The 23,223-nt window shown below is 50.8% G+C and overlaps 7 protein-coding genes across 7 annotated transcripts; 3 read left to right on the forward strand and 4 right to left on the reverse strand.

The window, feature by feature from the left end:
* Nucleotides 1-317: 317 nt before the first annotated feature.
* On the reverse strand, nucleotides 318-2,946 carry STEHIDRAFT_167327 (uncharacterized protein; the record flags this gene model as incomplete). Its single annotated transcript, XM_007302597.1, has 13 exons — nucleotides 318-627; nucleotides 684-782; nucleotides 853-898; nucleotides 959-1,013; nucleotides 1,138-1,322; nucleotides 1,389-1,473; nucleotides 1,541-1,790; nucleotides 1,850-1,936; nucleotides 1,993-2,038; nucleotides 2,095-2,209; nucleotides 2,271-2,455; nucleotides 2,518-2,650; nucleotides 2,711-2,946. 13 exons carry the CDS (start codon nucleotides 2,944-2,946, stop codon nucleotides 464-466), a joined length of 1,686 nt encoding a protein of 561 aa, XP_007302659.1. The 3' UTR covers nucleotides 318-463.
* A 1,919-nt stretch (nucleotides 2,947-4,865) lies between these two features.
* Nucleotides 4,866-6,674, forward strand: STEHIDRAFT_167328 (uncharacterized protein). The gene is made up of 7 exons (XM_007302598.1): nucleotides 4,866-5,208; nucleotides 5,293-5,401; nucleotides 5,501-5,688; nucleotides 5,780-5,930; nucleotides 6,000-6,072; nucleotides 6,127-6,246; nucleotides 6,322-6,674. The coding sequence occupies exons 1-7, from the start codon at nucleotides 5,000-5,002 to the stop codon at nucleotides 6,525-6,527; spliced, it is 1,056 nt and encodes a 351-aa protein (XP_007302660.1). The 5' UTR covers nucleotides 4,866-4,999; the 3' UTR covers nucleotides 6,528-6,674.
* A 107-nt stretch (nucleotides 6,675-6,781) lies between these two features.
* On the forward strand, nucleotides 6,782-11,623 carry STEHIDRAFT_120159 (uncharacterized protein). Its single transcript, XM_007302599.1, has 6 exons — nucleotides 6,782-7,146; nucleotides 7,275-7,340; nucleotides 7,437-7,640; nucleotides 7,778-8,570; nucleotides 8,644-10,362; nucleotides 10,432-11,623. The coding sequence occupies exons 1-6, from the start codon at nucleotides 6,943-6,945 to the stop codon at nucleotides 10,611-10,613; spliced, it is 3,168 nt and encodes a 1,055-aa protein (XP_007302661.1). The 5' UTR covers nucleotides 6,782-6,942; the 3' UTR covers nucleotides 10,614-11,623.
* Nucleotides 11,624-11,910: 287 nt separating this feature from the next.
* Nucleotides 11,911-14,974, reverse strand: STEHIDRAFT_120160 (uncharacterized protein). Its single transcript, XM_007302600.1, has 10 exons — nucleotides 14,743-14,974; nucleotides 14,406-14,690; nucleotides 14,309-14,346; nucleotides 13,933-14,257; nucleotides 13,407-13,872; nucleotides 13,010-13,184; nucleotides 12,625-12,943; nucleotides 12,535-12,572; nucleotides 12,197-12,481; nucleotides 11,911-12,149 (listed from the first exon to the last, which is right to left on the reverse strand). The coding sequence occupies exons 1-5, from the start codon at nucleotides 14,962-14,964 to the stop codon at nucleotides 13,621-13,623; spliced, it is 1,122 nt and encodes a 373-aa protein (XP_007302662.1). The 5' UTR covers nucleotides 14,965-14,974; the 3' UTR covers nucleotides 11,911-12,149; nucleotides 12,197-12,481; nucleotides 12,535-12,572; nucleotides 12,625-12,943; nucleotides 13,010-13,184; nucleotides 13,407-13,620.
* Nucleotides 14,975-15,719: 745 nt separating this feature from the next.
* Nucleotides 15,720-16,810, forward strand: STEHIDRAFT_155293 (uncharacterized protein; the record flags this gene model as incomplete). The annotated part of the gene is made up of 6 exons (XM_007302601.1): nucleotides 15,720-15,940; nucleotides 16,009-16,138; nucleotides 16,197-16,242; nucleotides 16,302-16,469; nucleotides 16,521-16,643; nucleotides 16,704-16,810. 6 exons carry the CDS (start codon nucleotides 15,720-15,722, stop codon nucleotides 16,808-16,810), a joined length of 795 nt encoding a protein of 264 aa, XP_007302663.1.
* A 728-nt stretch (nucleotides 16,811-17,538) lies between these two features.
* Nucleotides 17,539-20,259, reverse strand: STEHIDRAFT_138450 (uncharacterized protein; the record flags this gene model as incomplete). The annotated part of the gene is made up of 10 exons (XM_007302602.1): nucleotides 17,539-17,761; nucleotides 17,812-17,849; nucleotides 17,907-18,122; nucleotides 18,241-18,446; nucleotides 18,627-18,714; nucleotides 19,001-19,168; nucleotides 19,229-19,553; nucleotides 19,608-19,645; nucleotides 19,707-19,991; nucleotides 20,044-20,259. 10 exons carry the CDS (start codon nucleotides 20,257-20,259, stop codon nucleotides 17,539-17,541), a joined length of 1,803 nt encoding a protein of 600 aa, XP_007302664.1.
* A 579-nt stretch (nucleotides 20,260-20,838) lies between these two features.
* On the reverse strand, nucleotides 20,839-22,992 carry STEHIDRAFT_53821 (uncharacterized protein; the record flags this gene model as incomplete). Its single annotated transcript, XM_007302219.1, has 8 exons — nucleotides 20,839-21,373; nucleotides 21,552-21,895; nucleotides 21,955-22,020; nucleotides 22,070-22,249; nucleotides 22,308-22,410; nucleotides 22,462-22,644; nucleotides 22,704-22,778; nucleotides 22,847-22,992. Coding segments are annotated over 8 exons (1,632 nt in total), but the record flags the coding sequence as incomplete, so codon positions are not given.
* Between the last annotated feature and the right edge of the window lie 231 nt (nucleotides 22,993-23,223).

Genomic DNA, 23,223 nt, shown 5'->3' on the forward strand with positions numbered 1-23,223 from the left:
TCCCTCGCTTCCTGTCTTCGATGTTTTTTTTTATATGCACCGTGCTTTGGAATGTTACACTGTCTTTAACTTCTCTTGCGTTCTCGCCTTGGCAGACGGTGAGCCTTCGAAGTCAGATTCTCGACGTGGCTGTCAATTTGTGGCCTGTTATGACAGACATCATTGTCTGTGTATGATGTCGCTGGTCCAGGAAGCAAGGTGTGAGTCGCTGAACAGACTGAAGAAGTTCAAGTCCAGGATCATTGTAGTAGTTTACATATGAGAAGGGGCTATAGGATACCGAGTATATTACTGAAGAGGACTTGAATGCATATGTCGAGGCTATAGATAGTTAAGTACTCGCGCAGAAAGCGGATAGATATACTTAGCTGATGCGGATACGGAAGATCAAAGGGGAACTCTAGAATACCAATCTGGATCCCGTACACACCAGCCTCAGAGTAGAGTACACATCTAATGATCTTTAGCAGCTGAATTGGAGGAGTGGCATCTCCAACTCCAACAGACCATGAACAAAGCGGACATCTTTCGAGGATGTGACATAGCTGGGTCGGGCAATGTAATGGTCGTTGGTGACTGTCATAGGGGACGCCTTGTTCAAGTTATCGAACGGTGGAGCGCAAGATACTTGCGAACGAGTATGCAGTCAGCTTTGGGATATATCACTGACGGTGAACACTCACTTATGTTCCTCAAAAGATTTTCCCGAATGCGCGTCTGGCAAGATAGAACGGTGATTGAAGGTTGGACATTGGAGTCCTCCCCTGTTCTAGCTTCTGCATCTGAAGAGAGGAAACAAAGTTATATTAGTAGACTATCCCGCGAGTGACGACAAACGATTGATCTACCCACAATGTAATGATGCCGTAGGTCCGGCATGACATTGATCACAATGAACCTGCGTCAAGGGGGCAGTCAGGTCTTACCATTATGCATTACGGCGATTAGTATGACTAACCTCGAGCAGTTTCAAAGCTTCAGCAGCAAGGTGAGGATATATATGCGCTTCACTCCTGTCCAAGATACCGTGGATGCCACTGTCAGCTACAACCAGGCAACTTCTCCTACGCAGCACTCTGAAACCACGGTACTTGTCAAAATGATTGGTTTTTTTAAAAGCAAAAAGAAGAAACCAACTCGTTAAATTTCTCCAGAACCTCGTCTTGCGTCCTGTCACTCCAAGCTTCGTAACGACGTGCTAAGATGTCGGAGGTAAGGTGCTCCCATGCGTTCCGAAAAATTGTGTCTCCGACGCGAATTTGCTTCGCTACATATATTTCGATGACACGATTCGCAGCCGCGCCGTATTTTTTGTTTAGCACCTATTCGCAGTGCGGCGGTGTAAAGTTCAGCACTATGGTTCTAGAATTTGCATAAATTCGACGCACCTTGGCTTCTGAGAGGGCTCGGCGTGCCGCTTGCTTGAAAAGTGCTTCTGAACCAACCTGTCGATACTTGGCCGCTTCATCGATCCTGTCATAGGTATTAGAAAGATAAGCATACACTGTTAGAAGAATAATGAAGGCAATTAAAAGCTTACAAGGAGGAAACAACATTATATGAAGCGAGGTATTCTTCACCATCTGTGACTCGGATCTGCGAAGCATTCTTGTGAATCAGTCTGATTCTGGATGCTTCCAGCCATACGTCTTCCCCGCTCCTCCTATCCCGACGGTCCAGTAACCTCTCTAGCCAGCGTGCTGGTGGAAGCTGAAGTTCTGCACGCGCGGATGTCGATTTGCTTGGTAGATTGATGGAAGGCTCTATCTTGTTTTCGTCTCCTTGTTTGTCTTCTTTTTCAGTTAGCTGCTGACGCTCTTTGCGTATCACACTCAAGAGAAAGACTAACCATTGTCTTTGACAGGGATACTTGCAACCAGATCGTAGGCATTCCGAGACAGAGAAGAAATTTTATCTTCAGGGGCAAAGGTAGCTCCTACATCTAGAATTTATCAATGCTAGAGGCAACAATCCCGAAGAAATCAGCACTACCTTCGCCACTCCCTTTGATACGGCCCTCTTTCTCCGGGAACAAATCCTATGGGGCAAAATGCACATCAGATCGAAATGTGTAAGGTATACGGCACCATTCACCATCATAAGGCGCAACATTATCCGGGTGCGGTTAAAGTATTGAGCAGCGCGCCGATTCGCCTCATAACCCTCGTTGCCGTAGCCGAAGGCCGCAACACCGTGGTAGAGAACAGTCCTATAAGAGCAAGTCGAATAAATTTAATATGTGAATGAGAATCAGGCAGCTCAGGATATACATTAAGATGAGGTGGTTCAACCTGTCCCTCTCTGCGGTGGTCCAACCGTTTCCAAGTTTCTCTAGGTCGGAAGTGTACAGGAGGTTCAGAGACTCCGTATGCTGAGTTTCGGCCAAGTTGAATGTATCCTTGAGATCGCTCTTGAGTAGAACGTTGGCGCGCATCCCATATTTCTGAGTCAGAGTCTACGGAGCATCTAACTGGTCAGAAAGTCATCTGTTTGCATACATCACACGGTACAACACACTTTGACGATTCCCTTCGCCGTGCTAGCTGTGGATGCGTAAGTTTGTGCTACACGAACTATCGTGAGGTTCGCCGGAGCCCGCCGGAGAAGCAGAAGTTTGATATTTTGCTCAGCCTTCAGAGCCTCGTCGTAGCTGGGCGTGGAATATCGCAGTGAATTCGAGCACAAAACACGGCGAATAGAGAAGACGCACGCATTATACGCAGACTTGAAGTCCGCAACGTAGGCTGAAAGATCAGTGTCTCTAGTTGAAAGTATGGCGAGTACATAGATGTGAGACTCCAAGGAAGGCTTGATCTCGTTCATATAGTAGTCGCCTACGGTCACACGAAGTTCTGTTATGTACTTCAGTGGCCGAGCGAGCCAGGACACTGTATCTGTCTTCGTGTCAGATGCCGGCGATGTAGAGTGTTGATTGTCGGTGGACATGGTGACTGATTACTGAAAGGAAGGAGAAGGGGTGTTCAAACGGTTTTTGGAGCTGGACAGTCACCGTTGTTGGCTTCTTTTATACAGCAAGAGCATAATAGAGGCGAGTTATGGGGCCACGGTGGCGCGACTGGGAACGAAGCTGAAACGGAAACAAAAGCATGAGCGATAGCAAGACGCCACAAACAGTCGGGTAGGAAGGTCTTCTGTATCTCGAGTATAACAGCTTAGGACGTGAGATAGATGCGTCGCCGTGACAGTACCCCACTGTCCTGAAGTGGAGTCCGAGTTTTTTTGGTGGTTTCGGGAGCCTGAGGAAATAGTAGGCGTTCAGGGCGGCTCTGAGTCAGAAAGCGGATTGAAACAAGATCAGAAGAGATATGTCAAATCTGCGGTGCGTATCGAGGGTTTAGCACAAAGATGTGTGCAGCTCATGTACATGACGGTAGCATTAATACTCGGATTTGAACGACTTCAGGGAACTGCAAGCCTCTGTGTGGCGCGCTGTCAAGGGGAACGCCGAGAGCCATTTCTCACGGCCCCCACCGCCTCTGAAACGGATATCGATATGAGCATTTGTTCTCGTCTCTTGTGGCCACACATTCTTGTCAGTGATCCTTCCATCTCAGCCTATGTACGCCTAATACTGCTCTTCCCAGGTCTCTGACAATAAAACCGCGATCTACTTGCTTGGAGGCTCCGATCCTTTCATGTGCCGCCTGCCGATGATCGTGTCAATATTCTGAGCTCTCTTGTTCTGCACCAGACTGATTCAGCTAGAACGATATCCAGACATTCCGAGATGGCCTCAATCATTCTATGCCGTACGTTCCACACCAATGCTCTTCAATGATAACACAAGGGCTACCAGGTGATGGTCATTACATTCTCCATCACCGGAATCCCCAAGTTTCGCCGCCCTAGCTCTGCCTTTTGTTCTTCCTCAACAAGCACCATCTCGACTATAGCCGGAAGCCTCGCTAAAGACTATTCTTTTCCTTGTCTTTTCCAGGCCGCTGGTTCCCTTCTTCCCGTCCAGTCACAAGCTCGAGGATCTGGTTCTTGGCGACGCCTCTCACGCGAAGCTGTACGCTTTTGTTCGCTTTCTGAGTCGTGCTTGCTCGAGCTTCCTCCGACAACGACTCATTCTGCTTCAAGTTGCCGGATGCGTATTTCTGGTCTCCATCTTCGTGCTCTACCCGCCGTGGCGATTACATCCCTCTTGCCGAGCGTGCATCCCGTGTATCAATGTTGTACGCCCTAGGCCTCTCGTATACTCAGGTTCTAATTCTAGACACTAGAAATGATCCTTGTTCGCCCATCACGGTCTTGTCCAATACTTCCATCCATGCGTTGACTCGTGTGTATGTTCATCATGATTTTTCCCTCGCTGCCTACGTACTGCTGTGCCACATATCCTCGACAACCCCACTTCAGGCAACAATACAGTCCTCGCTTTGATACTCCTTGCTTGGTCTTCCCACCACCGGAAATCAGCAGACAGCGACATTCTCTTGATAGGAGTGGGCGTAAGGGGCGATAGTTGGCCAGAGCTTTATATATAAGGACTCTCACCGCCTATCCCTCTGCCCACATCACCGCATCGCGGCATACGCACTGTCCGACACGAACAGCACGAACTGACGGACTAGCTTGCTGTTCTTAGAGTTGACTCTGAATCCTGTGAACTGGAGATAGGAGGACATCGCAGCAGCGCGCTTCGCCACGGTATTAGGGTTTCTTTGTCCCTCGACCCAGGGAACGAGGCGTCTCTGCCATAGTATAAGAGCGATATCATCTCGACTTCTGTACAAACCCCCAACATAACCGAACACACAGCCACGGCACTTGCAAGAGGCACTTAACAACGACAATACACACCGACACCATACGTAATAGCAACCAAGGCACAAAGGACACTCAACAATCGGACACTTCCTTCGATCGGGCACCTGACACTGACACACGACACGTAACAAACACCCTTCGCATTCAACGTTCAACCCACGCCGCCTCGCCACTATAAAGGCCCACACAACCCTCGTCTCTTGCGATGCCCTCGCTCATTCAATCCTCCCTTCTTCTGCTTCGCGATTACATTATGAGGGACTACGATAGGTATAACGAGATACATGCGGGAGAGGTCATGATGGATGATTGGAGGACTATACTTGAGATACAGGAAGTCGCTGCGAAGCTCGATGATGGTGAGTTGAGCAAGGGGGAAGGATGGGAGGAGGCGGTCCAGGGTGTTAGGGATGCGTGAGTAGTATCTCGTCATTTCACTCGTCGGCGGGGTGGGGTGGCTGGAAGAATACGTACTGATGATGGTGATTCGTGATATAGGGCGGAGGGAGTGGAGGAGGCGAGGGAGGCGACGAGGGAGGCGCCACATGATGTGGCGAAGGCCACAGCGTTCAAAGAGATAGCGAAGAGTGCTGTCGATGTCGCTGCTGTGAGTTTTTCGCTATCCTTCTTCCTTTCATTTCCCCTTCCGCCGATTATCTGTGCCTTCAGTTGTGATAACTTAATGATTGCCTCGTTCTCAATATAGGCGCTTCAAAGAGGACATTTCGGCGAGAAAGCAATGGGGCTCATCGTCGAAGACACAGAATCGTACTGGCCCCTCGGCTCCAAACTCGTAGGAGATGGACTGAGGCTCCTGACCTGGGAGATCATCAGGGGACACACGAATGCGTGGAGTGCGGAGGATAAGGAGGGGGTTGTTGGTGCTCTTGAGAAGTAAATCTCCCCACAAATCTCCGTTCGGGAGGAAGGTGCTGCCTAGAAGGAATGCTGATGGATACTGTCTACGGAAAACGCAAATGTATAGGGTCCTGGAAGATTTAGACGTCGATGCATCTGGATGGGCGATTGAGGGGATGAGTGAGATTGATTATCATGAGCCGTTAGATGCTGTGAAGTGTAATGAGAGGTCAAAGGCATTCCCTGAGGATGCGAGGAAGATGGTGGAATTGCTCAAGGTATGTCTTTGTTCATTTCCATGTGCGGTGGTATGGTATGATGCTGACATGGGCGTCCCGCGTTTGTAGATTACGACGAGGAAGAGTCGCGAGACGTTGGGAAAGGGGGAGTACTTGGACTGTCCTATAAACATCGACGTCGGTGAGTCTCTCTCGGTGTGTCTGCTGTGCGAAAGATGGCTGATAGACTCAATAGAGAGCGAGATTCCGTTTGGCAAAGCAACCAATCCGAAGTTGAACAAGAAGACATACTACACCATCCTCCTGGAATTCTCCGGCCTAAATCGCGAAGTCCACGATACACTCAACCGTGGAGGTCAGTCCCGACTCATGTAGCTTGTCGACCTGCCTTCCTTCTTTCTCATCTCCGTCCATGTTTCCCATCCTCTAGAGGGCCCACCTGGTGTCGACATGAGTGTGGCCCAGTCCCAAAACGGGGAGAAGGCAGCCCCTGCAGGGTTTACGCCACGACCAGCGACTGATGTAGAGTTCCTCACCTCGTTGAGAGATATCAAGGGTTTGAGTGGGATTAAGACGACGAAGGACTCGGTGCAGCGTGCTACGCCTCGGGCTGAATGCCCTTTTGGTCCCAGGTAGACTTTGAAGCGTGGATTCTAGAGAAGACTGGACAGACGAATGGACAGAAGTGGCTGCATCCCCATGACCTGTACTTATAATATCGTTAGCGAGTATATAGCAAGAACCAGACACGGTGGCACCCTGTGTCTGGACTGAGCAAGGAAAACGCCGTCTGAGCATGTTGTGGACACGTGTATCGACGTTCCCACGGGTGCTTTAGCGGGAGCAAGTGCGAATTTGCAGCCTCGCCTGTTCAGCATTGGCTCGCACGAGGACCGTGTGCTGCCTGCCCTTTTCCCTGCGCTTGATATACCCACCTGCTGGCAGTGCAGACATCCAATCTACTATCAGTACAGTTGCTAATTCAGAAATATCGGTCTAGAAGGAGAACGAGAAGGGACCGGAGCGGCGATAATCAATAATTATATCCATAATGGCCGTGGCCTCCGTCCACTCCTCCGTCTCGCAGTCGTCTCTCGCCGGAACAGTGCCGTCGTCCAGTGCGGCCTCTGTCATCGACCAGTCAACGAAGGATATACCAGAGCAGTCGCCGACACCGACGAAGACACCGACGAAGACGGAAAGGAGGGTGACTTTGGGCGTGCTTGAGTCGGGCAAGTTTAGGCTGTCGAAAGATGTGCGTCAGTCTCCAGTTATGGTTCTGAACTGGATACATACCTTCCCCCCGGCCTCGAGGCCATCCATGAACATCATCGACTCGCATTGCCGTGCCTAACACGTGTTGTACCCCTTCCTTTTTTCAAGTTTGTTGGCCAGCTCGTCAGATCCACCTCCACAACTTCACGACGGAATCCCTCTCCGCTCTTCGAGGTACGTCCACCTTCGCTTTGACTTGGGAGTATAACAAGATCTCCCACGGACTGGTTTAAATATTGACTTGACGACGCCCGTGGACCATCATTATAGCCGGCGACGCACGGTCCACGCGCGCTTGGCTTCTCAGAGGATGCGAGCGAGGACGAACTCAATTCCCGCGTAGACAACCTCGACACCAACACGGAAGCACGCGATCAGCAGATGACAACGACGACGACGAACACAAGCAGTACCAGTCAGAGCCACAACGAACACTTACAGCAGTCTCGACCTCCGTCTTCGGCAAAGGCAAAGGTGCGTCCCGTTTAGGCATACCTATGCTTTGTGTTCCTCGCGCTCACACAGTCATCTTACCTCTTCTGGACGTTCTTGTGTCGTATTGTTGTGTCTCGGGGTGTTGCTTCTGTGTCCCGCCGTTGCGATCGCATAAGATATATGAGTTCTTCTCGCGCCCTTCATCCCGCTCACAATCCCGCACCAACACAAGCACCTCACTCTCCTCTGCCCACGAACCACCGACCATCAGCTCAGAACCTGAACCCAGCATTACACTCAATCCTACTCCCCTATCCCGACCTAATCCGTCCAAACCTTCTACGCGATCTCCCTCTCGTCCAATCTCGTCGACGACCGCCACGACGGAGAAAACGATCAGACAGGCGCGCGCTCACACCCCGCCGGACATGCCCACCCCTCCCTCTCACCGACACTGGCATCCCGACGGACATCAACCACAGCCTTCGAGCTCACCCGACCTTCCACCACAGTATCAATCGCCCTACCTTACCGAAACCACCCCTAGTCCGACGCCCATGCTCGAGAACCCTATCCCCGTCTCTGTTCCGGTCTCACGCCCCGCTACCGCCAACGGCACCGGCGCAGTCCGAGGCCACAACCACGATCCTTACGCGTACGACCCACGCATGCTTCCACCACCCGTACCCTCCTCCGCACATAAGAAGAAGCCGCCACCTACGTTGTTCGGGATCTCGTTCGGAGGTTCACGCGGCACTAAGACGGCGCCGAATTCGATGCCTACCACCCCGAAGAAGGAACGCGAGATGGACGAGATGGGCTACGCGATTTCGACACCGCAGAGTCCGAGGGGGAGGAGTGGCGGGAGGAGTGGATCTGGGTCTGGATCTGGGCAGGGAAAAGAAAAGGCAGGATCAGGCTCAGGATCAGGATCGGGTCCGAAGTGGTTCGCTCAGCGAATATTTTCTCGTGCGTTCCTTCCCTTTCTTTCATCTCAGGCCGACACTGACTTTCGCTGCAATGTCTGTTCTGTGTCGTCCAGCCGCACGACCCTCACGCGACAATACCCGCGCAGGCCCATCATTCAACCCCGACACTGGCATCATCTCACCCCTCCCCCGTTCTGCCACCGCCACCACACTCCAATTCCCTCCTTCGACCGCACACGATCCAAATGACATCGACGACTCTCACCTCCCAGGACGATCCCATTCTTCACCCCCACGCGTGCGTTCACCTCCTGCTACGGCTACCGTGATTCCTGCTGGAGTGACGTATCATCAACATCCGAATGAGCATGACCCGGACGGCGAGACGAGGTCGACGCGTAGCGGTAGGTGCTCGCCTTTGGGAATGTTTGGACCGAGGAGGTTGTTCCGTGGTGGCAAGGGGAGTAGGAATGTGAGTAAGAGTCGGAGTAGACCTGGTTCGAGTTCGAATTTGAAGGAGAAGGGAAAAGAAAAGGAGAGTGACTCGAGGCCTGGGACGGGTAAGGAAAAAGAGAAGGAAAAGGATGGAAGACCGGTGGTTAGCGTGCCCATGCTCCGGACGAGGACACATTCGAAAGAAGGACAAGGTGGCGCTACTGATCTTCATCGGCGAGGTAGTTTGGATTACGAGAGAGGGAGCGCCGTGGGGTCAAGAGGTATGGGCGCACCTGGTCCCATACAGATGAGCAGGAGTGCGAGTCAAGGAGGCGCGAGTCGGTCGAAGCATCATCAGTCCCCTCGCCCTGGGCCAGGAGTGAATGGTGCAGGATCGGGCCCTTCGTCTTCGTACCACCGCCCACAACACAATCAGACGCATCCTCAGGCCCACGCACGGACACACCACCTTCATCCTCCACATCCACATCTACATTCCGCCCCACATTCGCCTCAATCACCTCTATTCGCCGTGCACAATAATATCCCGCCGGGCGCTACGACATCGACGACTACGCATGCCTCGGGCCATTCGCATTCGACGAACGGGACTTCACATACGGGACATACGGGTACGAACGTCGGGAGCACGGTGACGGCGGCGGCTGGTACTACGGCCGGTGCTACTGCTGGTGGTGGAGGAAGCTGGGGCAGGAGAGCGAGGTTGGGAGGATGGGTCAGTGCCGGTGTGCATCCGCCTTTTGAGTTTGAGAGTGCGGTGAGTGCATCGGGTGGGATTGGTGGTACTGGCGTTGGGAGGGTCAGTCCGGGTGGCGCAGGTACAGGTGGGGGAGGGAAGACGAGTGGGAGAGTCAGCCCGGTTGGAGCAGTCAGTGAAGGAAGGGGGCGGGTTCTCAAAGCAAAACAACAACAAAAAGAAAAAGAGAGGTCGCCTCTTGGGTCTGGTGGTGCAGGTTCTGGTCCTTCCGGTGGTGGCGGTGGCAACCGGGTAAGACCACGAACCCGGAGTGGTGGAAGGGATGTGAGGATAGGTATCGGAGGCGGAGGTGGGGAGAGGAAAGAGATTGAGTTAGGGCTTGGATTGACGTGGGCTCCTTCGAAGATCAAGGTGAGAGAGTGGAGTGGATCGCCCACGCCTACGAAACCACGTCCGCCGGCGCCGAGTTCAGCGCCTGGGTCACCTAGACTTGCGGGGATGAGTGATAGGGAGAGACGGGATTGGGAGATGGGGAGGTTGCCGGAGAGGGACAGGAATAGGGGTCTTGGACCTTTAAGGAGAGATAGAGATGATTTGAGAGCAGGGAGGAGGGAGAGGGATGTTACGGGAAGGTTTAGGGAAGTGTTGGGCGAACGTGGATTCGAATCGTTCAGGAAGTGTGAGTGGTGTTGTCCTTCATCCGTCCTATTCAATACGATGGTGCTGATCCTTTGGTTTTGTGGATTAGACGTCCGACGATACGATGCGGATCTCATCACACTCGACGGATCGGATGGCTTGCTCGTCAAGGTGAAGAAGCTTCTGGATACTGCACCTGCGCCTTCTGGTCCTGGGACAGGCATTAGTGAGTGGGAGAAGAGGGAGCTCTTGAACGATCTGGTGCGGATTGTGAGGGAGACAGAGTATTAGTCTCTTGCGTGCTCTCGGCGCGTCACTACTCATTCTCGACCATGCCACTTTCTCCACCGCGGCTCTTACTAAGCTCTATCGCTACCGTCAAAACGGAGCCCATCCAGCTCGTTCTTCCGGTCCAACACTTTCTTCTTCGCAGCTCTCAACTTTTCACCATCCTCTGCAATCACCACCCGGGCCATTTATCATCCAGCAACCAATTTATGCCTACATCCAGTTCATGTTCATGTAACTTCTCCCGACGTCCCATCTCACAAACTCAAACCCTTTTTCCCTCCATGTCCGGCACGTGAAGGTTGTTCTCTGTCGATGTACTACGCTGTTTATTTGCTTTCGGATCCCCGTTCTGCCTCCGCCCTCTTCTACTTGTGCCATACTTCACGACCTGTTATGATTCTCCCTCTTCACGGGTCTACCTTTGTTTTGCTTGCCGCAATGCTTTATTGTTACTCTAGCTCTTCTCTTTCACAGTTCAACTACCTTTGTCCTCGGCCGTTCATCTTCGTTTACATATGCTTGCTTGCCTGATATTCCGTGTGCCCTCGCTCTAATCTATCCTATTCCATGTCATTCGTCTTACGATACCTTGCCCTCCTCTACTTTCGCGCTACCTACTCCCTTAGAGATTGATCTCATCGTCTATGCGTGCTCTTCTATCGGATCCCCTTTACTTGATGATACCGACGTTGACGTCACGAGCCGTTGGCCCCACGCATTCTACATACATATCCACGACGCTCCTCCGCTTCGAATTTGTACCACGTTCTACGTACATATCACGATATCTATGTTTCACGATCCAAACGCTTCTTCTTAGGATCACCGTCGTTCATTTGCAATAGCCGTCACCCTGTCTGGCGCACACCTTCGCTCATGTGCAATAGACCTGTACCTATCTGTGGCCATCCACGCCTTCATGTGCCTTCGCTTGTTTGTTGTCGCTTTTTGCTTTACAATCTTTCTGTGTTCGGGGATGTTTCTCCCTGACTGTCGCTCTTTCTCTTATTCAACGGAATACCTTAGGAGATATTGTTCTAGTACCTAGTGCGTCCAGTGCTTTGAAGTAGTGGAAAATTTAACATGCATAACTTATTATTTTCTCAGATCCGATCGGTGTTCCACTCATCGATGGCTATTTTGAGGTTCCGTCAATTGGAGGTCGCGGAGGATGAAGGAAAGCTGGGGCCCGGGTAACCGGCCTGTGGCGTACTAGACACGTGTTTATGGCAGTTTCTGGCTCCGTGACTCCGGGCTCTCAAGCCATCTTCGACTTGCACTCGACTCCATCAGTCAGCTCTATTGGGAGTCCGCATGTCTGAATCGTTCGTCGAGCAGCCTGAGGATCTCGACAATTATGTTCCTGGGGCACTTACTCAGGCGGAACGCTGGTGGATCCATTACAGACCTTGGCTAGAGCAGTGCGGCTATATCCTTCGTCCTCGTTATCAGCCCGGCTGGGCTCCTTCATGGGAGGGCAAGAAGGAGAAGAGAATAGTCTGGTTTGACGACTACGAGGATGGACAGTACTTATCGGTGAGCTCATAATCAATTCCCTCTCGAAATTCGCTGATGGCACGCAGCAAGGGCTTCTTATGGATGCTCAACGAGTCTCCGATGGATCGTTCGTCTATCTGAAGCGTATGGAACGAGGAGGTTCCGGCGTTGCAGACGAGCTTCAAATCGGTCAATTTCTTAGTTCTGAGGCCCTGCGCACTGATCCTCGGAACCATTGTGTCTCAATAATTGAGGAGCTGCATTGTCCCAACGGAAAATCAATCATGGTCATGCCGTTGTTGAGGCCATTTTACGACCCGAAGTTCCAAACGTTCGGGGAAGCGGTTGCATTCTTCGTGCAATTATTCGAGGTTGGTACTTTCCCGTGGATTGAGATAGATTATAGTTTTCATGAAATCCGTAGGGGTTACAATTCATGCACGAGCATCGAGTTGTTCACGGGTAGGCGGCGATTTCATTGATCATCCCACCTAGTAGACCTGACCTGTTGCAGAGATTGCACAGCAGAAAATGTCATGATTGACCCCACACATCTCTATCCCAAATCGTTCCATCCACGTCAGATTGACCGGTGTAGAGATTGGAAAGGGGCCGCGCTGTATACCACTCGAACGTTGAGCCGTCCCCGGTACTACTTCATCGACTATGGACTTTCGCATCGATATATGCCTGAGGAGCAGCCTCCTTTGCGGAAGCCAGTGCATGGTGGTGATAGGACTGCTCCCGAGCATAGGAACTATGACGTCCCTTGCAATCCCTTCCCGACGGACGTTTATTATCTCGGCAACTTGATTCGCAGAAAATTTTCGGCCGTATGTTCTCTCCCGAACTCTCATGTATATTCCTCTCTCTCTCTCTCAGCCCTTGACTATTTTCAGGAATGTTATGGATTTGACTTCATGGAATCGCTGCTGTCGGACATGGTGCAAGAAGATCCTGCGAAGCGGCCCCCAGCTAGCGATGTCGTGGTGCGCTTTCGAGACATACGCGCATCCCTCAGCAACTGGAAGCTTCGCTCGCGGATCATCTGGAGGGACGAACACTGGATCACTCGTGCGTTCAATCATTTTGTCCATATTTTTCGCACTCTACGATACATCTTGACTCGGAAACCAGCTATATGTCTCCCATGATCATCGTTGTTTGTTCTTTAGCTGTCCTGCGGGATGCGTTGCTTCCCGCTAGGAGTATTGTTCTGTTTCGCTGATTCCTACCCGATTTTGTGCTTTTTATTGGTTATGTTGCTCTGTGTGCTAATTGATCCCTCCAAGGAAGACCTATAGCGTCGTGGATGCAACCTGTTCATGAAGAGCACATATAGGATAATATGAAAGTGGCTACTAAATACAACCAATGCCGAAAACATGTAAGAAAGCGTAACGAACGACAACAACACTAGCAAGCAGTGACAGAGCAATGGAAGAACATTTGGGGAAATAAACGAGTGTAGCGGGATTGTTGGTATAGGACAGTCTGCGTGTCAAGGGTATTAAGACGGGATAACGGGTTTGCGAGTGGCAACGTATCCTGCAGTTCGGAAGAGATAGGGCCAGAACCTGAAGAAAGTGAGAACAAAGAAATCCTTCTTCCCAACTATACGCGAACGAAGCTTCCACCAGCTCAGCGAGTCCACAATTTTCTTGAAACGAACAACAACCTCGTCCATCTTGGGACGCTCGGAAGGCTCGGTCTTGACCATGTCTTGGACGAGAGGACGTAAGAACTCGAACCCACGATAGCGCTGCAAAGTACACGGTCAGATCTTGAACCGAGATAAAAGATACGGAGAAATGATACACACTTGAATGAGCTCCTCCCGCATGAAATTTCCGAGGTAATAAACATCGGTAGGAAATGGATCACAGGGTGTGTTGTAGTTCGCCTCGCTATGCTCGGGGGCGCTCTTGTCGCCACCACGCAAGGGCAGCTCCAATGGTGGTCCGTCCTTGGGATCGTAGCGCCGAGCATGCCCAAAGTCGATCAGGAGATATCTGGGAGGAGCTTGTGTTCGAGTGAGGTGTCTCGCCTTGCCTTTCCAGTCTTTCCTACGATCCGTATGGACAGGGTGAAAGCCTTCTGGATACATTGAAGATGGGTCCATCATGATGTTATTAGCTGTGCAATCACTGATAAAATAGCCATTAGCAATAGCGTGAACAATATAAAAATATTCGTACCGATGGGAGACGTGATGTTCGTGCATAAATTGGATACCCTGCATTGAACGATCATAAAGATGAACGATCAAGATGGAATATGACAGGGAAGCCGCACCTCAAAGACTTGGCTGAGAAATGCAACGGCCTCTCCGTATGTCTCGAGAGCAGGATTGTCCCAAGCCCGAAGGAAAGGTGTCACTATGATGCGCTCACCCTCTTCGTCAAGTACTGGAAGAACATCGAGGAAGGGCACACAATGGTTGCGAGGATCTGAAGCCAGCGGTTCGGACGAAAATAATTGCCCGACTTCGACTTCCGAAGGACTGATATCGGCCTCCAGACGCTTCAGTGACACGGTCAAACCGTCTTTCAGTCTCGTAGCGTCAAGAAGACCTGGAGACTGCAGAGTGTTCAGGTCGACGTTATTAGGAGATTAACCTGCTCTGACTCACCGGATTCATGTGACCATCTTCAAAGGTCTCATAAGATCGCTTGCTCTGCCCTTTCCACGATGGTTCCCAGTCCTTTCTGTACCGAGGGCGAAGGGCATACCCTGATTGCTCTAACCATGTTTGATGGTTCGCCCACCACGTCTCCAAAGCATCGCGCTGGCCAGGGTTTTCGCGAAAACGGCGGGTGTACTCTTCTAGGCTGAGGCCCTCCTCATCCAACATTGCGCGCGCGACAGGAGACTTGAAACGTAGCAAGGACGGAGGAAAGCAATTTGTTCTGCAAAACCCCAAGTCGCGAAAGGTTCGTTGATCCTGTGTTTGGTTTTTGGGACGCTCGCGGAGTTACGTAAGCGCGGGACCCTGAGCGTTCCCAGGCTTTTGTCAGTGCCGTTGTTACCAACTCCAACATTTGGACCGCCCCTCAAATCGACATCTCCGCCTTCCCTTGTTCTTGGTGGCTTGTTCTTGGTGGCTTCCTCAAGCTGTCGTGATTCAATCACTGGGAGCTGTCTTTGTTCCTTTGAGGGAATAGCGAGCTCGTTGCGAAGGGTCTCCGTTCAACTGGCAGCTTTGATCGGACGTGCGTCTGATGCGCATGGAAGTACATTATGTACATGCACAGCTAGGCTCTTGAAGGTTCCTTCTTGGGACGTCCGATTTGTTTTGTGGACGTGCATGGGTCCCGTATTTTGTTCAATGCCGAGCCCGCTACAGAGACGTAACAATAAACCGGGGTCCACTTGGACCTACAGCTTGAGATGTACCTGCACCAATTCGTGTCGAAACTCTTCCACGGTGCACGGAGGGAATGTCGTTGTCAACCTCGTTCTGGCTATCGTTGTGTGCGCTTATTCATTCTCAGGTAAGTCCTGAACTTTATAAGGACGGGTATATTGATGTTGATCCGCATTCTTCCTCCCACCAAACAACCTCCCTCCTCTCCTTGCCCTCATCGTCTCCTATTTTTTTCTTCCTTCATGGCAGGCGCTTTTACAGTGGGTACTCTCCAAAACGCTCTCGGGAGCGTCATTGGAGGAGTTGCTGGCAACTCTGGGGGGAATTACTTTGAGAAACACACATCCGCTGGTCTGTCAAATAGTGCTGCAGACTACAGGACCAAGGGTGTATCGCTCTACGAGGCATATGCCTCTAAAATGAGTGCCGCGGAGGTTGTAGCTATCAGACGAGACCTTGCGAAGTGCGTACAGCATCACTGGTTACGGTTTCCCGCATTAGTTCTAACTCATCGCGCCTGCACTTGTGCAGAGGGGAGGTTGCGTTGGAGAGACGTAACAATCTTGACGAGGATGGAAGTAGCAAGCCATGGCCATGGACCCGTTGGCGCGCATCTCGCGCGGCAAAGGATCACAACAGGGCTGCGTTTAGGCTGGTCAGGGTAGGTCTTAAGGCTTCTATTTATCATTGTATAATGCCTGATACTTCTTCATCTGTAGAAACTCTCCGAGAAAGCTCGAGTTGAAGATCCCAATATACGCCCAGGTACGCCGCACTGAAACTATAAAATATACACCTTTCTTAATCCATTGTCCTCTCGTCAGCATCAGAATCTAGTTCAACGTTAACACCGACATCGGTTCCAACGGTAACATCTACAGCAGGATCATCCGTTCCATCAGTAACTCCGACGGCCGAGACGAACGATCCTTTCAAAGACCCTTCACGCTGGCCCGTTCTTCCTGTACGTGAGGCAACCGAGGACACTGAAGGTATAATATCACCCATCGCTTCGCTTCAATTTACCTGATTTATGACTTAAGCCCCAACTTGGACGCTCGTCTCGCCTGATAGGAAAAAGATCATCCGTTTCCTGATTCCAGAGGATGCTGATGTCGATCATGATGCGAGCCTTGTTTACTACGATGATCATCCTCCCGTCCGTGGTATGTGTTCACGCTCATTGTATTCAGCATCTCGCACTGACAGTATATCGTTTCTTTCAGTAGACAACGATACTCAGGATATTCCCTCTTCACCTGCATCCAGCAGTATTGACGACGATGGATCCGCTCCTGGCGTCTCAATGCGACTTTCTAACATGCCTCGCTAATGCGCCCGAGACCGGTGTATACGCCATTCTTTCCCATGGGCTTCTTTTGCTCACAATTTTCACGATAATTTACACGCTTTGATCGAAATATTATGACATTGTTGGAGATCCTAGACAAGATATGGTCGACCAGTCAGACTCGACTGGAGTTTAAAAGATATCCTTAAGAGCTCATTGTTGGCTGATGAAAACGCGATGACATGGTGAGACAACAACAGTGTGCAATTTCAGAGCAAGCTGCAGCTAAGAATACATAAAGGAGAGCAAAGCAGGAAAGTGAAAGGAGTGGATACGAGACGAGGATATCATACATCGGGGACAGCGGGTGTGCGTGTGGAAAAATATAGTGTACTGTGATATATGTGAACGCATGCCCTCCAAAAACGAACGGGAGAGACCTCGTTTCGTCTTCGAATGCGAGAGCGCAGCTTTGAAGAGTTGAGCTCCTTCCGAATGAGCCCAAACCCATGAACAACTTCGTCAATTTTCGGACGTTTCGACGGTCCTTCCTGCACCATGTCGGCAATGAGGGGCTCTATGAAATCGAAGCTGAAACATTTCTATGCAAGGTAGGCAATACATGAACCAGTCGCGACCACGACTGGCGAAATTGGGAGCGTACCTGAATAAAGGTCTCACGGATCAAGTTTCCAAGATAATATATGTCGGTGGCAAACGGATCGCACGGAATCATGTAGTTCAATCCAGTGTGTTCGGGCGCCGTTTTGTCACTTGTCACCGCCCCTAAGGGGAGTCTCGAAGTGTGGTCCATCACCGGAAGGGTAATGAGTAGAGAGACCAAGGTCGATGAATAAGTATCGCGGTGGACACTCAGTACGAGTATAGCAGGAGGCGCAGCTTTTCCAGTCTCGTCTGCGCTCGATCCTGATAGGGTGGTACGGCTTCGGAAACATGGTGGGCTCCATCATGATGTTACCGGACGTGCAATCGCTAAAAAATGGTGTCGTCAGTATGACAAAAGTGCAGTATGAGTCACCTACCGATGTGCAATGTGATATTCATGTAGAAATTGTAAGCCCTAGCGATACACGATGAAAACAATCTTAGGAACTGTGTGCAAGGAGGCGGGACGTACGACGAAGATTTGGGAGAAGAACGCGACGGCTTCTCCAAAGGTTTCAAAGCGAGGATTATCGAATGGTCTTAGCATGAGCGTTACCACAAGAACACCGTCCTGCGGGTCTGGGAGTGACAGAACATCGAGGAGAGGATTACAATTGTTGCGCGGATCGGAGGCCAGAGGCTCAGATGAAAGGGAGCGCATAATGTCCAGTTCAGAGATATTATCAGCCTTGACACGTTTAAGCATCACAAAGGAACCGTCCGATACACGGATAGCGTCAATGACTCTAAGACCAGTCTTGGAGCTGTGAGCACGAGAGGAAGTGGAAAGTGTAGTCCAAACGTACTGGGTTGCCTTGCCCATCTGCACAATCGTCAAACCATTTCTTTGTTCCTGTCCAGGATGGTACCCAATCTGGCTTGTAACGGGAGCGTAGCATGTAGCCGCGCTCCTCCAACCACTTCTGCCTACTCCTCCATACTCGCTCGTGTCGCGACAGAATACCGGGATTCTTCAACCAACGGCGATGTTCTTCTTCCATGGTCAAGCTCTCTTGCGACATTGCAAGTTGAAAAAAAACAAGCCTAGTGGTTCTCTGTCGACGGCGACCGTTAGGATAGATGCTGAAGTGATGCGTCGAATTACACTCCCGCCGCATCTGAAGAACAGCGAATGAGGCGCGGGCGGTTTGGTTACGTAAATCAATATCTTCTCACGGGTTAGTTCACTGACGAGATCCCCCGGTTTGGGGCGCGATATCGCCGCGGAGTGAGAACTTGAATTTGCTTCCGGGCACCAAAGTCAAGTTTTTCAACAATGCCTGTATCATCGAAGCCAGATAGTGGGTGCGTTTGGCGGCGGGGTGCCCACGCAATGCACACGAGCACCGGCATGATCAGCGGATCGCATTGAAGACACAGACAGCATATAATAAGCAAGCGTAAAGAACGACAACAATAGTAGAACAGCGATGGCAGAGCAGAAGAGTATTTAGGGAAGATAAAGGGATGTGTGAGGGGGTATCAAGAAGGTATAGCAGGTTTGCGAGTGACAACGTATCCTGCGGTTCGGAAGAAATACGGCCAGAACCTGAAGAAAGTGAAAACAGAGAAATGCTTCTTCCCAACTATGCGCGAACGAAGCTTCCACCAGCTCAGCGAGTCCACGATCTTCTTGAAGCGAACAACAACTTCATCCATCTTGGGACGCTCGGAAGGCTCGGTCTTGACCATGTCTTGGACGAGAGGATGTAAGAACTCGAACCCACGGGAGCGCTGCGAAGTATACGGTCAAAGTTTGAATGGAGATAAAAGATATGGAGGAACGATACGCACTTGGACGAGCTCCTTGCGCATGAAATTTCCGAGGTAATAAATATCTGTAGGGAATGGATCACAGGGTGTGTTGTAGTTCGCCTCGCTATGCTCGGGGGCGCTCTTGTCGCCATCGCGCAAGGGCAACTCCAGTGGCGGACCGTCCTTGGGATCGTAGCGTCGTGCATGTCCAAAGTCGATCAGAAGATACCTTGGAGGAGCTTGTGTTCGAGTGAGGTGTTTCGCTTTGCCTTTCCAATCTTTGCTACGATCCATTTGGGCAGGATGAAACCCTTGGGGATACATCGAGGACGCGTCCATCATGATATTGTCACAGGTGCAATCACTAAGTAAAAGAGTGATAAGAGGAAGAGCGAAGAAAATATGAAAGTGTCCATACCGATGAGCGACGTGGTGTTCATGCATGAACTGGATGCCCTGCCTTGTACATTCATGATGACGAATGGAGATCAACATTCATGTGACGGAGGAGACACACCTCAAAGATTTGAGAGAGAAACGCAACAGCCTCTCCATAGGTCTCCAGGGATGGGCTATTCCAAGGCCGGAGCAAAGGTGTGACTATTACGTGTTCACCCTCTTCCTCGGGAACAGGGAGGACGTCGATGAAGGGTACGCAGTGATTACGCGGATCCGAAGCAAGTGGCTCCGACGAGAATAATCGTCCGATGTCCACCTCTGCAGGACTGACATTAGCTTTATGGTGCTTCAGAAACACCATCGAGCCGTCTGTTAGTCGCGTAGCGTCGATGAGAGAGGCGGTCTACCAAGGTAGTCAACTTGGCATAACGTAGAACAACGGTGATATTACTCACATGATTCTGTTGACCATCTTCGAAGAGCTTGGAAGACTGCTTGTTCTGCCCCTTCCACGACGGTTGCCAGTCCTTCCTGAACCGAGGACGAAGGGCGTAGCCTGACTGTTCTAACCATGGTTGATGGCCCACCCACCAGATCTCGAAGGCGCCACGCTGGCTAGGATCGTAACGACGGCGAGTATATTGAAGCCTGATGCCTTCCTCCTCCGGCATGGCGCGTAAAAGTGGGGAATGTAAGAGGGTAGATGTGAAGGATGTAAGTAGTACCGAATTGATTGTTGTTCGAGAGTCTCCTACGGCATGTTCCGGACCGGAGTTACAAAAGGGAGTTTTCGTGTGGTCCAAGTGTGGTCCCTTACTCCCCGCGACGAACGTCAATTATCATGGTATCCGATCTGCTCTGCGGTCTACTATATTGTGAATCCTGCTCCACGTATATATATACTGTAAAATTTCGACCTAAAGTTCGTCCCCCGGTCCACTGGGACCGCCGAACTGAACCTATTCGGGGGGACTGTCCACCGTCCCCTCCCCATATGTTGTGATATTTTTCTATGTTTCGCAGAACTCGACAAAAAACATACCAAAAAAAGTAATTGGCACCTGTCCCCCGAGCTGAACGAACTTCAGAGGGGGAACAGGCTGGATTTGGAAGGAGAAGTTCTCCCGCCACTGATGAACGTTGAACCTCAGGTCGGAATTCTACAGTATGTACAATTCGGGGATACTACAAATTTTTGTTGAGGAAAGACGGTTTTGACCCGAGTGACCAGAAATTATGCACTGTGACGTCTAAGCATCACCCATTTTCAAGAACTTGCCAAAATAAATAGCCAGTTCATCTGACGCTTCGAGAGGCACGATCATCCCAACATACCCATCCGGCCTAAACACCACAATGGCACCACGCCACACATCAACTCCATAAACCTCATGTGCCTCCCTCAGCACATCAAAATACGCACGTCCAAACGGCCTGACACCTAACATGGCTTCCTGCGCTCCGATTCCTTCGCCGGCGATTATAGTAGTCAACTTGTAGATGTTTCGGGGAAAGCGGAGGGTAAAGTTGTTGGGACCGTCTAGCGTGGCACGGAGGGACTGGAGTTGAGGTAAAGTATGCGAAGGTGAACCCGCAAAGATAATGACGTGGAAAACCCCGGTGTTCAGGAGGAGTCGTTGGAGGCGGAGACGCTCGCCAGTTCCTACTCGAGAGACGTAGGCGTCTGGTCCGCGAGCCCCAATTGGGATGGTTGCGAGTGGGCGGTCGTCTCGGCCGTTATTGACCAGATTCGTTGATGCTAGAAGATGTGCGTGAGTATGCCTTCTGCGTCTTTACATCCAGAATAGATACCATAGGAGATCCCGAGACCTGCCGTATACATGGTAAGCACAAATGTCATCCAAATATCGGTGAGTTTACCAACCAAGCGTGAACTCTTGCGTGCTAGCCTTGTCGAACCATTCTGTCAGAAGATCTCTGTAAGGAATATCAACTCCTACACTCTCTGAGATAGAGCTCAGAATGGAGTACATACCTCGGGCTTTCTGTCCTTCCCTTGAACTTATCCGGATAATTCCCCGAAATCAGCGTGGCGATAATTGCATCGTTATCAATGACCTGCTGAACACTCGCACGACGCTCTTCATCATACGAGCGCAACAAAACATCGTCTTTTGCAAGCCCTTTCAAGGTCATCGCAAGCTTCCACCCTATATTGACTGCGTCGTGTGTTCCGGTGTTAAGGCCTTGTGCGGAGCCGGAAGAGTGGGTGTGGCACGCATCACCGGCGAGAAGAACCCGCTTGGATGCATTATAGAAAGTAGATGCGATGCGTTGGCCAATTCCCTGAATGTACAAGTGTCAGTGAAAAGAGCCGATTCTGAGGGACAGTGAAAACGTTGCACGTAGAGCGTGAACCAATCAACCGTGACGAAGTTTATAGAAAACGGATGTAGAGCTTTCTTAGCTTCCTAATAAAGGGTGAATACGTCGCTGAGACGGAGGATGAGAAGTACGAACTTCCATCGCTACTTCCTGAGTAACTCCATCAGGCCCATACTTCGCTTGCAGCTCAGGATTGAAGACGAAGCCGAGACGCGTTCGGCCGCCATCGATTGGACACCACAAGACTAGACCATGATGCGCACTCTGGACAGAGTTGAGAGCGCGCGGATTGGGCATGTCTGTCTCGATGACGGCCTGAAGAATGTTAGTCCAGTCATGGTCTCGTGAGGGCGAAAGAGGTAGAGATTCGTACATCCATTCTTATCCATTTCGATGTGGTCCGGGTTCCAGGAAAGTCAATCCCAGCGAGGGAGCGAACAACGGAACGTCCGCCATCAGCTCCGATGATGTATTTGCTGAGAATATATTGATCAAGCGGTCCACAATCGGAGAAGGAAGAGACGTACCCATGTACCTCATAAGTTGACTTAGTTTTCAAGTCTCGGATAAGACAGTGGACAGGATAGGCATCGTCCTTGTCCCCGTTAACGGCGTAGTTGTCCAATCTATGTCGGAAGTGGACGCAAACGTCCCTTTCGTGAAGGGCTGCCTCAAATGCTTGTTCAATAAGGCGTTGACGTAGATGCAAGCTACCTTACAGATAGGTGAGGCGACACGCTGGAAGAGCGAGTGCAGAGGGAAAGCTCACGCGAACTTGAACACGGTGTCACCATGCTTATCCATTCGATACCCAAATACTAATCCACCAGGAGCCAGCTTGCCACTAACCGCAAAGATCATTCGGACATAAGTAGTGTCTAGGGTAAGTTTGATAGACAGGATGTGACTTACTCCCGAAAGTTCATGCCCGTCTTCGAAATGACCCCCAATTCAAGAAGAGCATCAAGGAGTTCAAGTTGATCAAGAATCTCGAGGGTCCTGGGCCACAAGGTACACGCGCGTCCGTATACTGGCATCAATGGCTTATTATCCTGGTCTGATCCATTCCAGCTCTACTTATGAGTCAAGTAGACGACGAGCCACAGATAATGAACTCGCCAACAATATATGGGTTGAATCCAAATCTAGTCAACTGTTACGCGATCAACAAGCCCTATGAAGGCAGACAGAAGTGTCAAGAAAACTGAGGGGCGGGAATCGAAATGACAGCCGACTCACCACAGGTCCTCCCCCCACAATAACTGAGTCAACCTTCTCAGTCATGGTTC

The sequence above is a fragment of the Stereum hirsutum genome (genome assembly GCF_000264905.1).
Source record: "Stereum hirsutum FP-91666 SS1 unplaced genomic scaffold STEHIscaffold_5, whole genome shotgun sequence".
NCBI lineage: Eukaryota > Fungi > Basidiomycota > Agaricomycetes > Russulales > Stereaceae > Stereum > Stereum hirsutum.

Coding starts and splice junctions, on each gene's coding strand:
- STEHIDRAFT_120160 (XM_007302600.1), bottom strand. CDS start 14,964: ATGTTGGATGAGGAGGGCCTCAGCCTAGAAGAGTACACCCGCCGTTTT. Junction 14,258..14,308: donor GAACATCACGTCTCCCATCG/GTACGAATATTT, acceptor CTATTTTATCAG/TGATTGCACAGCTAATAACA. Junction 13,873..13,932: donor TGCGGGAGGAGCTCATTCAA/GTGTGTATCATT, acceptor TGTACTTTGCAG/CGCTATCGTGGGTTCGAGTT.
- STEHIDRAFT_167328 (XM_007302598.1), top strand. CDS start 5,000: ATGCCCTCGCTCATTCAATCCTCCCTTCTTCTGCTTCGCGATTACATT. Junction 5,209..5,292: donor GTCCAGGGTGTTAGGGATGC/GTGAGTAGTATC, acceptor TTCGTGATATAG/GGCGGAGGGAGTGGAGGAGG. Junction 6,073..6,126: donor TCCTATAAACATCGACGTCG/GTGAGTCTCTCT, acceptor TAGACTCAATAG/AGAGCGAGATTCCGTTTGGC.
- STEHIDRAFT_120159 (XM_007302599.1), top strand. CDS start 6,943: ATGGCCGTGGCCTCCGTCCACTCCTCCGTCTCGCAGTCGTCTCTCGCC. Junction 7,147..7,274: donor AGTTTAGGCTGTCGAAAGAT/GTGCGTCAGTCT, acceptor CCTTTTTTCAAG/TTTGTTGGCCAGCTCGTCAG. Junction 7,341..7,436: donor ATCCCTCTCCGCTCTTCGAG/GTACGTCCACCT, acceptor CCATCATTATAG/CCGGCGACGCACGGTCCACG.